The sequence below is a fragment of the Oreochromis aureus genome, linkage group 20 (assembly GCF_013358895.1).
Source record: "Oreochromis aureus strain Israel breed Guangdong linkage group 20, ZZ_aureus, whole genome shotgun sequence".
NCBI lineage: Eukaryota > Metazoa > Chordata > Actinopteri > Cichliformes > Cichlidae > Oreochromis > Oreochromis aureus.
Window position 1 is genome coordinate 29,886,789 of NC_052961.1, and position 15,742 is coordinate 29,902,530.

At 42.5% G+C, this 15,742-nt stretch overlaps 1 protein-coding gene across 2 annotated transcripts in view; it reads left to right on the plus strand.

Annotated features, from left to right (window-relative positions):
* The window catches only part of LOC116311206 (plexin-A1-like), a 311,927-nt gene that overhangs the window by 174,235 nt on the left and 121,950 nt on the right, over positions 1–15,742 (plus strand). For both annotated transcript variants that reach the window (XM_039604677.1, XM_031728256.2), the window contains exon 9: positions 8,199–8,313. In XM_039604677.1, coding sequence (XP_039460611.1) covers positions 8,199–8,313 — 115 coding nt within the window. The remainder of the gene's footprint in view (positions 1–8,198; positions 8,314–15,742) is intronic.

Here is a 15,742-nt window from a genome sequence, read left to right on the forward strand (position 1 = left end):
TTAATACAGGAATCAAGAGAAAACCATGCAGCCGTTTCTAATTCAGTATTCAATCTGCTCAAACTTTTTACAAATCAATTAGTTAATTAAATCTAAAGCAATGAAGGGACTACTGGTGAGTGAAATAATAAATCGATTCTTAACCATGGAAGACTTAGAAGAGCAGCCAAGCTTGGGAGGAAAAACACGTCACTCATGTTCCCGGGAAACATATTATCCCTAATTTAAGTATAGGAATACTGATAGACTTTTCAACAGTGTTCTGAAAGCAGCTTTTTTATATGCATGTCTACGTCTGTTGCTTAAAAAGAAGGTGCAATCCAGGAAACAAGGAGAGGGAAACAGTCTTTTCAATTCAATTCTATTGTATTTTATTTATACAGCGCCAAATCACAACAGCAGTCGCCTCAAGGTGCTTTATATTGTAAGGTAAAGACTCTACAATAATACAGTGAAAACCCCAAAATCATCGACTCACTTTAAGCAAGCAGTTGGCGACAGCGGGAAGGAAAAAGTTTTCGTTTTGTCACTAAATTTCTATCAAAAACAATTTCTGCATGGCACTCTTCTTTTTTTGTCTTCTCACACCAGTAAAGTAGATCTTCATTGTGCGTACACAGGAAGGGGAGGGCTAGGGGGTATTAGAGAGAGTGACTGAGTACTGAGATCATCCTGATAATGAATGAAAGAATGTGTTCCTAATTGTCCTGCCTTGTTAAATAAAGGTTAAATGAAAATAAATAAAATGTCATTTGCTAAATGAGTCTTGGCTGCTCCCCCTGAAGTCAGTGCTCGGAGTTCGCACACACTTTTCCTCTCTTTCTCACATTCGATTCACTTCCACCTGGCACAGACTCCCAGTTGCATCAATACACCTGAAATGAAAAAAGCATCTGTAGTATAACTAAAGTAGATTTATTGTTTCTCTTGGCGAGCATTGACTTCCTCTCTCAGTGTTTACATCTGCTTTATATCTTAAAAGAATTAAGGTGCATCCTGAAAATGATTCTTAGATGTAAACATGTGCAGAATTGTCTTTTTTTTTTACTGTATGTGGGCTGTATGAGGGCTTAATATGTTAAGTCATGACAGAAGCTTTTAATTCCTGATTCACCAGCATTATAAGCGTCCTTGTCCCGCTACCATTCGATCCTCACTCCCTGCAGCCTACAGCCCTCTTTTCCTTTCTTGCTGTCCCACTGTCCTCTTGTCTGCCTGTTGACTTCTCCTCTCCCATTCCTCACTTTGCCCATCTCTCTGTCGCCTGGCCCCAACCCGTCTCTGCCCCCTGCACACCTCCCATTCCTTGCCTCTCTCTCGTTCATCAAGCCCATTTATTGCTCGCGCTCTGCTCTCGGCCCTGCATATATCTGCATAGTAATAGGTCGTTAATTAGCTCTAGCTGAGGTGCCTGTGTGGAGATGGTCATAATGGAGTGGGCTTGGAGAGAGCGCTCACCTGGGCCACTTCTCGGGGCCTCCAGGCCTACTTGAATGGCTTTGATTTTTTTTTTTTTTTGTGAATATGTGTGTGTGTAGTTTTCCGTTTGTTAAAGAGCATGCAGGATGTGTCAAAGTAACTGCAAAAAAGAGCACCAGAGTGCCTATTTATGCATATTTGTATGCATGCAGGACATGTTTACTAATGTGTGTGTGGGTGTGTGTTTATGCTGCGTACCCCTGATTAACTAGCCCGCCTAGTCGCCCTCTCTTTGCAGCATAAACAGGCGTGCTGTTGTTTAAGCCTTTGATGTTGGCTTTGCGGGGCCCCCTCAGGACTCTGCTGGACTGTTTAAAAAAAAAAAATTACAGCGCTGTTACTGCAACTGCAGCTGTAACACAAACCCGCGTGTCATGCAACACTCTTCACCTTTCACCTCAAAATCTTTGACCTGCCCAACAACCACCTCCGCCTGCAGGGAGCGGGGTAAGAAGTCGCTGCTTTCAGGGGACGGTAATTGAGTCATCCTCGTGGGCGTGATGGGTGGATGAAAGCCCAGCGTAGAAGCACTACAGCAAACACACAACAGTGGTACTGTATCAGCACAGATGCACAAGCAGAGCGGGCCTGCAGGCGAGCGCCCAGACGGGCTCAAAGTTGGATGCGGGCACCAGCTTCACCAGCAGTGCACACGCTCGTGCAAACACACAAAACAGGTGCACGCACAGTCAGAGGGAGTGCACGCAGACAGAAGGCACAGTACTTGGCGCAGGCGAATTGCGCTGTGAGCTGTTTACATACACAATATCCGAAATTTGCATTAAAAAAAAAGAGGTTTGGAATGGTTTAATTGAGTGTGCGGGAGGAGGAATAATGTATAGAGAGGAATAGAAACAAACAGGTGGCAGGGTGCTGGAGGGGGAAGGAAATTCACATTCTGGGAGAGCTGGAGACGGGAAAAGACGAGTGAGAAAGAAGTCTTGAAGAGGAAAAAAAGAGAGAGATAAAGCCAAGTGTTGCCGAACGAAACAGAAATTGTGCCCATTGTGTCGGGAATAATGCGTCCCACAGCTAAAAGGTTAGCGCCACAGCCTCAGGCCACCATGACCATTACAATATGAAAGGGCTGAAATCTATGCAGTGAAAAGAAGCACTCCAGGGAGGGGGACCAGCTCACACTCCAGCCCCTGGAAAGGGCTCTCATTTTGAGGCCCACCATTCCTCATCGCTCCACTCTTTATCCACTGCTAACTTTCCGACTCAGCTTGTAGAAAAAAAAAAGTTTCTAGTCAAACTTTTCTGTCATTACATCATTAGTTGTTGATATTAAGACAATAAGTTGTTGGTCCAGTTTTTAAGTGAATGTGACCTGGTTTAATTAAACTGAGGGTTGAGACTCGCAGACTTACTGCTTTTGGACATTGCCGTGACAAGATGCAATAATACCGTATAATGAGTCTGAGTCCCCTGGTGAGAATCTAAACTTCTCATTTGGCTGCCGTGCTGCTGTATAACTTAATGATGTATGCATCATTTTATTGCCGCTCACTTTGGAGCTTTATTGGATAAAACACAAAGAGGCCTATTTATAGATCACATAGCACAGCCAGCGTTTCCCGGGTTCCGAGCAGCACCGTGCACATGAAGCACAGGCAGATATCTGCGAGATACATTACGCTATCAAACCAATCAGAGGTTCTAAATCAAAATCATGACACGCTTATAGCTGCTTCGAGTACTGATTACGGCTTTAAAACCTTTAAGCTTCATGCCTCTAATGGGTCGCTTTTGGGCCCACCACATGCTGACATGTTTGTGTGAGCTGCAGATAAAAGCATAGCCTGCTAATTAAGACAGAATTGCAGTTTTATCCGTGACTTTATCCTCATTGACCAGATTTAAACGAGGATATGATCGTTCCCTCCTTTCATATATGCTTGAGCGGGGCCGTTGCACGCACATCAACAGCTTTGTTCCATCGATCCATCCTCCCTAGAACAAAAGCTTGGAGAAGATGAAAAGGCGTTTGACCCGGAGCTGTTGCTGGGCCTTGTTAAATAGCAGGGGACTTTATTGACTGCACTGCAGCAGCGCCGCCACTTACCCAAGCCAGTTGTCCAGGCATTGACAGCTCTACTGTAGGACAAGTCTCCACTGCCCAGGTGACCCAGGAGGAATGCCTTGGTGTCAACACGGGTGATGACTTGCGTGCATAAGTTTGTCTCAGCTTGATGTTGTAGTCTGAGCTCTCACGCTCGTAGCTTGTGAATGTGCGCGCGCACTGCCCTGCAACGGGAAATCGATCAAGCCCGAAGTTAATAGTGAGGAGGAACTGGCTCACCAGCTCTGTTAACAAACATCAGACTGTTAGCATAACCTCAGTCCACCCTTCCCTCCATGGAAATCCACTGGCATTGATTAAAAACCTCACGCCGCAGTTCAGTCTAGTCTCACCAGCTTATCTCTGGCTATATGAAGCCTCTGCCGTCGCTTTGGTACTCCGGCGCGGGCGATTTAGGAGTTAACCCTCGAAAATCTAAGAAACCAAGGACATAGACCCGAAGACAGAAAGAGGATTAGGCTGAGATCCAATTTAAAGTCAGTGTTTCCGGCAGCAGGGTGGCATTGTCAGCTGAGCAATTGTCCTTCAGCTTGGTGGACCTGGTTTGAAACCCCCGTGTGGTAGTGTGTTACTGTGGTGTTCTTGAACTACACTTATCAGAGATCGCTTGTCAGTCAAACTAAGAAGGTGGTATTGTGATCTATTTCTCCTTTGATTTTACTGCTGAGGTTTTTATATCTCTTGAAGCTTTTTTTCCCAACTAAGTACGAGCTCTTTTTCACTTTCCTGTCCAATCCTTTAAAGCCCCGTAGAATTTGGCTTCAAGATTGCCATAAAAGACTTGTTTTAATTATGTTTTACTTTTTATTCCTTGTTTTGTTTATTTGTTTTGGTCTTTTAGCTCAAGATATTCCTGAGGAGAAAATCTTAGTTCTATATACAGAACAACCACAACAGGAAAGTAAAACAGGATTAGAAAGACAGAAACGGTGAAGTTGGAGGTGACAGTAATAACCAGATGCTGGTTAAATAAATTTAAAAAAAGACCCCGCAGGTTCTCAGTCAGTTCCTCTGGTGGATGTGGGTGTTATCGGAGGTCTGATTGAGTACAGTGACAGCATATGGGAGTGAGGACTGACAGGACATGTAATTAGAGTTTGCTTTTCTCAAGCCAGTTAAGTGACATTTAGTTTAGAAGCGGTGTAAAGACTGCAAAGCTATGACTTGTTTTAATTGAAAGAATTTTTTTTGGATTTACTGAACATTTCTACTTCTGTCACTCTGTATTTTTTAATTTTTATATTTTTTTCTTAACAGCAAGCTTGAATTTAAGCGTTCTCTCTGCAACATGACAAAGTTTATGAAGTGAACACTTTCTCTTTGCTCCTGTGGGTGTCAGATGATTGACAGAAAGCAGAGTGTAATTTAATACGCCGCTGATGTGAAATCACTTGAGGAAAGTGATCAAGTAGAGACTTTAGAGCCAAAAAGTTATTGAACAACTGTGAAACTTCTCATATTAACAGCATTAAAAAAATATCAGAACTAGCCATGGCATTTTCCCTTCTGCTGCTTCTTTGTGGTGACCATGATAGCCTTGTCTTTGTCTGGTAATCCATGTTGGAATGTGTATGCATTCTTTTTTTTCTTCTTCCTCAAGTTATAGAAAAACTGGCTTATCTTGGTCTCCCAGCTTAGTTTAACTTTAAGCCTCCAAGCATGGAGAATACGAAGGGAGGAGTGGATCACCAAGGATTCCTTCCTGCTCTCTCCTCCTGGCTGTTTTCAGTAACCCGCCCTCTGGCCTTGCTGACAGCTCGAATAAAGTCTTAATGAAGGAAGCTGCAGTTGTACTTCTTGGAAATTTCTCCATAAATGTGATTGTGTGCTGCTATGTTGATGCAAGTCAGTGCTGGGCTGCCACGCTGTGATAAGTCATGTTGATATTTCAAATGCACCTACGCATGTCCATAATCTGCAAAGAATGCAGGTCATAGTAGCTGGACTTCCTTCAGTGCATTTTATGCTTAGAATTCTCCAGTATAGAAATTTTGGATTTTCTCTTTGTCTCAGATGTTGCTACATTCAGTGGTTGTGCAAAAGTCTTAAGCCACCCCTCATTTTTAAACTTTTTTTCCTTTCAAAGACTTTCTTCTCAGTTTTTAAAAAATGATCTTGATCAATTGTTCTCCAAAGTGTCTAAATGTGTTTTAAAGTTTTTCTTTAGACATTGCAGTCCAGTCATTGTACCTGACTAGAGAATGTTTTTTTTGTTTTTCATGTTTGTTTGTTTTTGCTTGTTAAGCCTCTTAACAGTGATCTATGAATTAAGGCATTAAAAATGCACCTAAGCAGGGTTGTGTCTACACCTAACAGAAAACAGCAAAGAACCAGTTTTAAATGATATCTTTATGCACTTTGTTGCTAACCACCTGTCACATAATCACATAGTTTGTCCCACATTTCGTTTTGTTTATTTGAATCCATGAAAAATGCCATAAAATCATATTTTTGCACGAGCAATGTGATTCCCAAAGAGCTATTAGCTGTTAAGCTTGGCATATCTCTGCATGCTGTGGATTGTGTTCCTGAGTAAACTGAACAAAAGGAGGACAAGAGAAGAAGTGGCCGGACTAAAAATAACTATGTACTGCTGATCAACAGTATCCGAAAGTCATGTCCTTAAGATACCAGAAAAAATCCAGCAAAAACCTGATACCTGATTCTGGAGCTGACGGATGCATCTCGCTCTCATGCTGATCCATCAACTGTTCGCTCTAAAGCCTCATCAGAAATGGTCTCAGTGGAAGGGTGGCTGTCAAGACACCATTTTTAAGGAAGGAAAATATGGATAAAAGGCTGAGATATGCACATAACTTAATTTGAACTTATTATTATTGTATAGTGTTAGCACTGTTGCCTCACAGAAAGAAGGTCCTGAGTTCAATTCCACCATCAGGGCGGGGTCTTTCTGTGTGGAGTTTGCATGTTCTCCCCGTGTTTGCGTGGGTTCTCCCCGGGCACTCCGGCTTCCTCCCACAGTCCAAAGACATGCAGTTAGTGAGGATAGCTTAACTGGAAACACTGAATTGCCCCTAGGTGTGAATGTGAGTGCGATTGGTTGCCTCTGTCTATGTGTTAGCCCTGCGACAGACTGGCGACCTGTCCAGGGTGTAACCTGCCTCTAGCCGTAAGACAGCTGGGATAGGCTCCAGCGGCCCTGAAAAAAATAAGCGGAAGTGAATGGATGGATGGATATTGTCAATCTATATATAGGACGTCATTGAAGTCGAGGCTCTGACATGGTGTCAAAAGTCATTGAATTATTAGGGCAAAAATGTACCCTTGCATTTTGATCCACCATGCAATGCCATCTGGAAGGCATGTGATTGGCAATAGTATGACAATGATCCCAATCACCCTGCCAGTGCAGTCAAAGCACACCTGGAGAACGTACAGAGCTATCAGTCATGGATTGGCCTCCCCAGAGCCCAGACCTAAACATTATTGAAGCATCTTTACAGAAAACACAACAAAAGGCAGCCAACATTCAAAGAAGAGCTTTGAATGTCCTTCAAGAAACCTGGAAAACTATACCTGAAGACTACTGAGAGAAATTAAAAGAAGAGCCTTAGAGAGTTCCGGCTGTGTTAAAGAATAAAGGTGGTCGTGCCAAATATTGACTTTCAAGTTTGTTAGAATTCCAGGTTTCAAGAAATCACTGGATCTACTCTATAACAATTTTTCTAGTAAAATATAAAGAAATGAAAGTGACTCAATCCTTCTGCGTTAGCATTACCTACAACCAGCAACAAGGATGAATGATTGGCATTAAGGACAATAATTGGCTGGTATATGATGCATAAAACATGTAGCTGCTTAAGAAGAATAAAATACATTATGTTATCATTTTTGATCTTCATTACATTAAGCCTTCAATTTTCAGGAAAAATAAAGGTTTATGCTTTATTGCCTTGGTATGTTTTTGGCACTTGAAGTAATGAGAGACTTCAGTATCTGAAACGACCAACAAAGTCAGCTGTATTTCTTTGCCATTCACTCTCTCATTAAGGGAAAGCTGTGATTGTAGTAAGGAACTAGCATCTATCTGTCAGTGCAAATCTTTTACTTATTCTTATGCATCTTTAGAGACTATAGCATAAAAGTGTAATTTGTCTTTCTGGTGGTGTACAATTATCCTTAAATGTAAACTGGCAGCAGGATGTTGTGACAAAGCAAAGTATAATGTGCTGTTAGCTAACACTGATCCTGATTTTTGCACTGGCTTTCCTCACATCCAAATAACTCGCCGCTGGCCACAGTTTCTCCTAGTTGTTGCCTGTTTCCACTTCCTTGGGCATCATGGGAGCTCACAATTATGAGACCGAGGTCTGTCACATGCCTGCAAATTCATTTTTAACTCATAAGCATTACATTAGCAGACGGAGCAACGTTGAGTCTGTCATGGGGCAGCAACCTGTAAATTAAAATGCCATAAAACTTATGTTCAGTTTTTCTTCTTTACAGTTACATTTTTTTATGTTCTTGATTGTAGCTTGTCACTGGAAGCCACTGTGGCAGGATCAGGAAACTCAAACTCCATTAAAGGACATCCAAAGATGTAGAAACAAAAAGAACTAAATACATAAATCATGTAAACCTCATCCTTTCTCTCTCCTGTTCTGACTTGCTGCAGGTGCCTGTCCTGTGTCAATGGAAACTTCCCCTGCCACTGGTGCAAATATCGCCACATGTGCACACAGGATGCCAGCGACTGCTCCTTCCAGGAGGGACGAGTCAACACCTCAGAGGTACGGCTTTGAGCATGTGCACACACACAAGTGCTGATGAGCACACGTAGTTATACATCCTCTATAAAAGACAGATTCAGAAGGTAGCCTATCAAAGCAACACATGGATACATTAATGAGTATTAATGGATTTGCATACTCACAAACACACACACACACACACACACACACACACACACACACACACACACACACACACACACACACACACACACAAGGAAGTATGGTGGCATAGTAATGCCAAGGGTGCAGCTGTGGCCTGTATGCCATCTGAATGTGTGTATATGAGTATATGAATGAGTGCTGCTGAGAGTGGCCCAGCAGCAGCTGTTGTACTCTAAGCAGCACTGGATTTATTCACTTATAAACAAGTCGGGGTGAATGGGTATGCAAATGGCAGAGCGCGCTAACGTCCCAAATGTTATATTTGCATGAAAACCCTCATCTATCCATGAGCCGACTCGCTCTCGCAGTCCCCGTGTCTCTGTCAAGCTCCTGTAATTCTAACCGGCTCGCTCGCAAATGCAGAAATTCGCTCTGACAAACACAAACACACACAAAAAAGAAACTTCAGCCTTCAGAAAGTTGCACTTAACACCCAGACACCTTCGCTCTAACTTTGCCTCTATTTCAGGCAAAGAGTTTTGATGTGCACCCCTCCCCCCACACTCTTTTCCTCTCATTCTTGTTTGTAACCTTTTCCCTCTTTTTTTCTTCTTTCTTTGCTCGTTTCTTTACTCTGAGTAGCTGTGTGCTGGAAGCAAGCACGCTCAGCCTTTTATTTGATCTCTCACTCCTCTCTTCATCACTCTCTCCATCCTCTCATAAAGCCTCAGTTGTTGAAAGGATATCATTTTAAAACTAAAACATTCAGCTGGATGTGCGCATCGTGGATGGGTATAATGTACATTCATATATTTAGATACACACAGGTTTACACACCCATGTATCTTTAAAGGAACATGTCTGTGGTGTGAATTTGTCCCTGCATGTATCGGTGTGCCTTTAACTTAAGACAGTGAGGTATGCGTGCATTACAATTTTAAGTGTATGAACGGTGCTGCAGTTTCAGGCATTTGGTGTGAGTGGAAAGGGAGACGGGGGTGTGGGTGCGGGGAGGATAACACTTGACTCCACACAGCCTGCCATCACAAGTTACGCCCTCCTGTAAATACCAGGCAGACATCCAACCTTATCTAGTTCACAGAGCTACACCAATTCATCTTTTATTTTTTCTTCTCTTCCTATTTTTTTTCTTTTGATATACTCTTTTTTTCTCTTGGTTTTTTTATTTGGTGCAGGCATCACCATGGTTACCAAGCCCTTTGAATGTCAGGAGGGGTTTGTTGAATTTTGATAGACACAAAAACACACATGCACACACATTTGTGCCAACCCCACATCCTTACATGAGTTTTTGTTGTCATTAACAGCACATAGAGTACAGATACATCTGTGTTGTTTTTACTGTGAGGGATGCATGTGTGCTGGTGTCCACTGTAAGGAAATCCTACCTAACCCTGTTAAATAAAACACTAGCTGCTAAATTTGCCAGCTTTTAACCGTTATTTTATGGTATTGTACAAGAACAGTTTCTTACTGCAGCTGTTGGCTTATGCTACTGTCACACAAGTGAAAACACTGGTTTGAGACCAGCACCACCATCCACCCATCATGAGCGATGAAAGCGATTCACTTGAAATGAATGATCTTGTTGCTTTTTAAAGGGTTGCTTGGAGGACCGAGGGCAGAGCCAGTCTGCTGTCAGTCTGCAACTTAAGTGGGTCAAGTTGGCAATTTATTTATTTTTTTATTTATTTAGGACAGTGCATGTTAATGAAAATACATGTAAAAAAATAAAATTACAATTAATACATGATCATGGGTAAACGTCACCAATGTCTTGCAATCTGTTACCATCTACATACGTAGAAATTCACATTAGCTACTTACATCCAAAGTCCAGCCAGAACCTCACAGATCTGAAACAGCAGTTCCTCCACAAATAGTGACGTAGCTGCTGCAGGACAGTGTTTGCACTGCAAAATGACATAGGTGATCATTAACCTTTCTTTTATAAAGAAATATAACCCGAATACCACCAGTTAGCAACCAGTTGAGTCGAGTTCCCTACTGCAAATTGATGCATTGCTCTCAGACTGACTCATCAGTCGCAATCAATCGGTCAGACTGATTGATTGCAACATGTTGGCATTCTGTCTGTGTTTAGAAATGAGACAGCAGTCATTTGTAAACTCTGAGCAGTCAGTCTGAGAGTGATTGCAGTCAGTCTGAGTCGGACGTGATTATTTGGTGAGAGGCAACTTGTGCGGTCCCATTGCAATAAAACGTAGTTGACAAGACTACTAGCTATAAGTTGGCTAATGCGGAAAAAATTCATTGCGATCATTGGGCAACCATTAGTTTTTACTGGTTGTGAGGAGCTTGCGGTCCTTAGCCATTAATTAGTCAATCAAAGTTTAAATGTGTCATACATGTATGTTTTGGTACCATGACTAAAGAGAGAAAAAGTAGCTGAATAGATCGTAAAAGTTTAGAAAATGGTCAGTAAAGATTCACAAAGATGATACATTACTATGAAAAATCCTATATATTTAAATCAGTTTGTTACCATGTAGCCTCATGTTTCCTCTCTCGCTCTCTCTCATGGATAGGTAACAATTCAAAGTAATGCATAGGCTCATTTGGGCCAACAGCGCCTTTTTTTTTCAGTCGTCAAACGTTTATCTCTTCTAGCCACGATTTTGTTCCAATTTGCCAGTTCGTAGCCCCTGCTAAAAGCAATATTGCCCATCACCGCTGCCTGGAAAAGTTTCCCCCTGTGTCATTAACAGTCAGTTGCCAAAGTGATTGAATTCACACTACACTGGTTATCTTCCCAAAGGCATTTGTCATATTTCTTGAGGCTGACTTGACTTCATATCTGATAAAAGTCATAGCATGTGTTATGTGAAGCTGCGGCATAGGTAAATCACACACACGCGCACACACACACAAAAAAATTCACATTCACAACAGATAACCACTGATGTATAATTTCCGCCCTTTAAAGTAAGTATAATTCTCTGCTGTCACTTCCTGGATTTGTAAATATATATAAATCAGCTGTGTTGTGACAGCAGATAAACAGAGAGGCACATTAGGGGCGACCAGGCAGAAAATTGCCAGAGTTGGAGAAACACTTGAGAAGGCCATCAACAGAAATGCATATAAACACAAACAATGAGAGAAACAAACACCAGTACAAACAAACAGAGACAAACAAATTTGCTCTGCTCCGATGAATCCCAGCATTGGGCCGGTTGAGCCGACTGGGTCGACGCCGGGCCCCGGGGTTTAGGTTGAAATGACTTCATTTCGATTCAAGAAAACAGGAAAAATAAGACAATAATAAAAAATGAACATGGAAAAAAAAGTAATAGAAAAACAGGTTTGTTTGCATTTATTTTCCTGTCTACACGCTTGCCTTCTTATTCATTTATTGATTGCAATTCGCCCGCTTGTTAATTAAGCCATTCATTCATTTTGCATGTAGTTGCTTTTCACTCAGGATACTTCATATCCCAAAAATGAATTAATGCAGTACATGACTGACAGCAGAGACAGAAAATAGCTGCCAAATAACATCCCCTGATGGGAGCTCTGACAGGAAGAGACTTATCTTTCTCTTGTGTGTGTGTAAAATGCTCCATGCAACAACAGTTTCATCCTTAGCCGTGACCTGAGGTGCTCGTTATTGATGATACCTTTTTATTGGCTTTGTGTTGTTGGATTCGTCAGAAATGTGTGCAGTGCACGCACCACTGTGGTAACAAATGAGTAAACTCATACTGAACTTATAAAGGCATTTTTTTTATGTCTAATCAAGCTGTTTTTTAATTTGCAAGTATTGTGGCCATGTGCAGCCTTATCATGTATGTTGGAAGGTTTTTATAATACATTGCACAATATACGCCGATCAGCATATCATTCTTACCACTGACAGGCAAATTGAATCAGACTGATTAGAAATATGGTATCTAAGCAGATTCTTACTCTGGATGGCATTACCTTGGCCTCCAGTAATGCTGTGAGGAACCTTGAGTCATTTTTGACCAGGACATGTCCTTTCACGCGCACATATTAAACAAATATGTAAGACTGCTTTCTTCCATTTTTGCAACATCTCTAAAATTAGAAATATCCTGTCTCAGAGTGATGCTGAAAAACTAGTTCATGCATTTATTACTTCCAGGCTGGACTACTGTAATTCTTTATTATCAGGATGTCCTAAAACTCACTGAAAAGCCTTCAGCTGATCCAAAATGCTGCAGCAAGGGTACTGACAGGGACTAGAAAAGAGAGCATATTTCTCCTGTTTTGGCTTCCTTCATTGGCTTCCTGTTAAATCCAGAATTGAATTCAAAATCCTGCTCCTCACATACAAGGTCTTAAATAATCAGGCCCCATCTTATCTTAATGACCTTGTAGTACCATATCACCCCATTAGAGCACTTCGCTCTCGCTCTGCAGGCTTACTTGTTGTTCCTAGAGTATTTAAAAGTAGAATGGGAGGCAGAGCCTTCAGTTTTCAGGCCCCTCTTCTGTGGAACCAGCTTCCAGTTTGGATTCGGGAGACAGACACTATCTCTACTTTCAAGATTAGGCTTAAAACTTTCCTTTTGCTAAAGCATATAGTTAGGGCTGGACCAGGTGACCCTGAATCCTCCCTTAGTTATGCTGCAATAGACGTGAGGCTGCCGGGATTCCCATGATGCATTGAGTTTTTCCTTCCAGTCACCTTTCTCACTCACTATGTGTTAATAGACCTCTCTGCATCGAATCATATCTGTTATTAATCTCTGTCTCTCTTCCACAGCATGTCTTTATCCTGTTTTCCTTCTTTCACCCCAACCGGTCGCAGCAGATGGCCGCCCCTCCCTGAGCCTGGTTCTGCCGGAGGTTTCTTCCTGTTAAAAGGGAGTTTTTCCTTCCCACTGTCGCCAGAGTGCTTGCTCATAGGGTCATATGATTGTTGGGTTTTTCTCTGTATTTATTATTGTGCTATCTACTGTACAATATAAAGCGCCTTGAGGCGACTTTTGTTGTGATTTGGCGCTATATAAATAAAATTGAATTGAATTGAATTGAATTGAATTGAATTGAATTGAATCTCTTCATCATGACACCTGTTAGTGGGTGGAGTATATTAGGAAGTAAGTGAACATCAAAGTTGATGAGTTTGAAGCAGGAAAAATGGGTAGCATAAGGATTTGAGCGAGTCGGACAAGAGCTAAATTGTGATGGCTAGACGGCTGGAACAGAGCATGTGCAAAAGCTCTTGTGAGCTGATAGATACTGCAGTGGTCAGTATCTATCACCACAAAGCGGCACCTCCTCGCAACTTCCATGACTTTAAGGATCTGTCCACACCACCTTTGGAGGTATAGTGGAGTCCATGCCTCGACAGGTCAGGGCTGTTTTGAATAGATAATACAAGACAATATTAGGCGGGTAATCTTATGCCTGATCCATTTAGTAAATAAACCACTATGCAGCTTGTATGAATGAGTGAATGAGACAGGCTGTATAAGGTGCTGTAATAGGTGCTTTGGGTGCTCAAGTAGAGTAGAAAAGCACTATGTAAGAACCGGTCTGTTTATGATTATCTTGTTGTATTTATATTTAAATGGTAAATGGCCTGTATTTGTATAGCGCTTTACTTAGTCCCTAAGGACCCCAAAGCGCTTTACACTACATTCAGTCATCCACCCATTCACACACTGGTGATGGCAAGCTACATTGTAGCCACAGCCAGAGGCGAGGCTGCCAGACACTGGCGCCACCGGGCCCTCTGACCACCACCAGTAGGCAACGGGTGAAGTGTCTTGCCCAAGGACACAACGACCGAGACTGTCGGAGCCGGGGCTCGAACCGGCAACCTTCCGATTACAAGACGAACTGCCAACTCTTGAGCCACGATCGCCCATATTTATATTTATTTATATTTATATATATATCTATATCTAAGTCAAAACACTTCAGTTTTTACCGGGACAGTGATCCTGTCCGCACATATGGTAATAAACTCAGAATGGAAGATGACCCTAATATAAGTGGGTTGGAGATGTTTTCTCTGCAGGGTGGAAAGACTCTCCAAGATGTGGTGAGAAGATTGGAAAGAGAAGAAGAACTCAAAGTAGACCTGCTGCTTCCCCCACACTGAAATGAAACAATCTAAGTAGTTCAGGCACTTGCAAAGGACGCTCCCTGGTTGCCTCCCTTTACAGCTCTGCCAGGCACAGCCAGCTGGGCACAAGATGCTGGAGGGATTCTGTCTTCCAGCTGACCTGGGAGTGTCTGTGGATTCCCCCAGGAGGAGCCAGAGGAAGTTTGAGCAACCAGGACATCTCTGTTCCACCTGCTACTGGAAATGTGAACCAGAGAACCAACACTTTGTGTAGCTTCTAGTCTATTTTAGTTTAAGCCCGATGTATTCATTAAGACGCTACCTGAGTGATGTCATGTTCTGCATCAGTCACTCTGTAACTGGAACTCACAACCTTTGACTGTTCTTATTTCTTTCTTTCGTTCATCCCTTATCTCTCGTGTCTTCTCCTCTTCCTGGAAGCCTGACCTCCTTTAGCTTAGTGAAACACAGTAAGTCTACGATGCTTTGCTGTCTCCCAGGGGAGTGCACCAGTGGGGGGTTTTTTAGCCTGGTTGATAATTATTCGTGAGGTGTTTTACGCTCCAGATGTAGGAAAAGTTTATAGATATGTGGATCAGCGTTGGCCTTCGTGCCGGTAATGAGCGGATGCATCAACATGATGAGTGAAGTGGTCAGTCGGTCGTATGTTTCTGTCAAGTTTCCACGTTGCTGCAGAAAGCACAGTGATAGGGATGCATGCATTAAGGTTCATAAAGTGCATACAGCTATAAGCCAGCCATTCTGTGCATGTATTCCCATAGCATTCCTGCTTGAAAAATGCATCTCGGCAGCCATCTCCATACTAGTATCCCTCTTTGATCTCAAAGCTCTTTTCTCTTGTTCACCCGCTCCCTCATTCCCTCAACAAGTCAATTAGCAGGATGCAGACACCCATCTCTTTTTGTCTCCCAGCTAAGGGTGTCACAGTTACAGCTGTCTTTCCTTTGTTTCTGCTTGCTCAAACTCAGGCTGGTGCACAGCTCTGAGCTGCCCAGCTCGGAGGTTCTGAAGCTGGCACGGAGTAAGCTTCCCTACTCCCTCTGGGTCTCTCTCTGGCTGAGGGGAGCTGCCTGCCACTGATAGACTCGACTCTGTGTGTGTGCGTGATTGTGTGTACACGTACACATGTGTTAATTATTCAAAGTGTATTAAAGCTTAAAGATGCATCTCCAGATGCCTCTCTGATCGGTGGCGTGTTTAATGGAGAGAGACAGATGA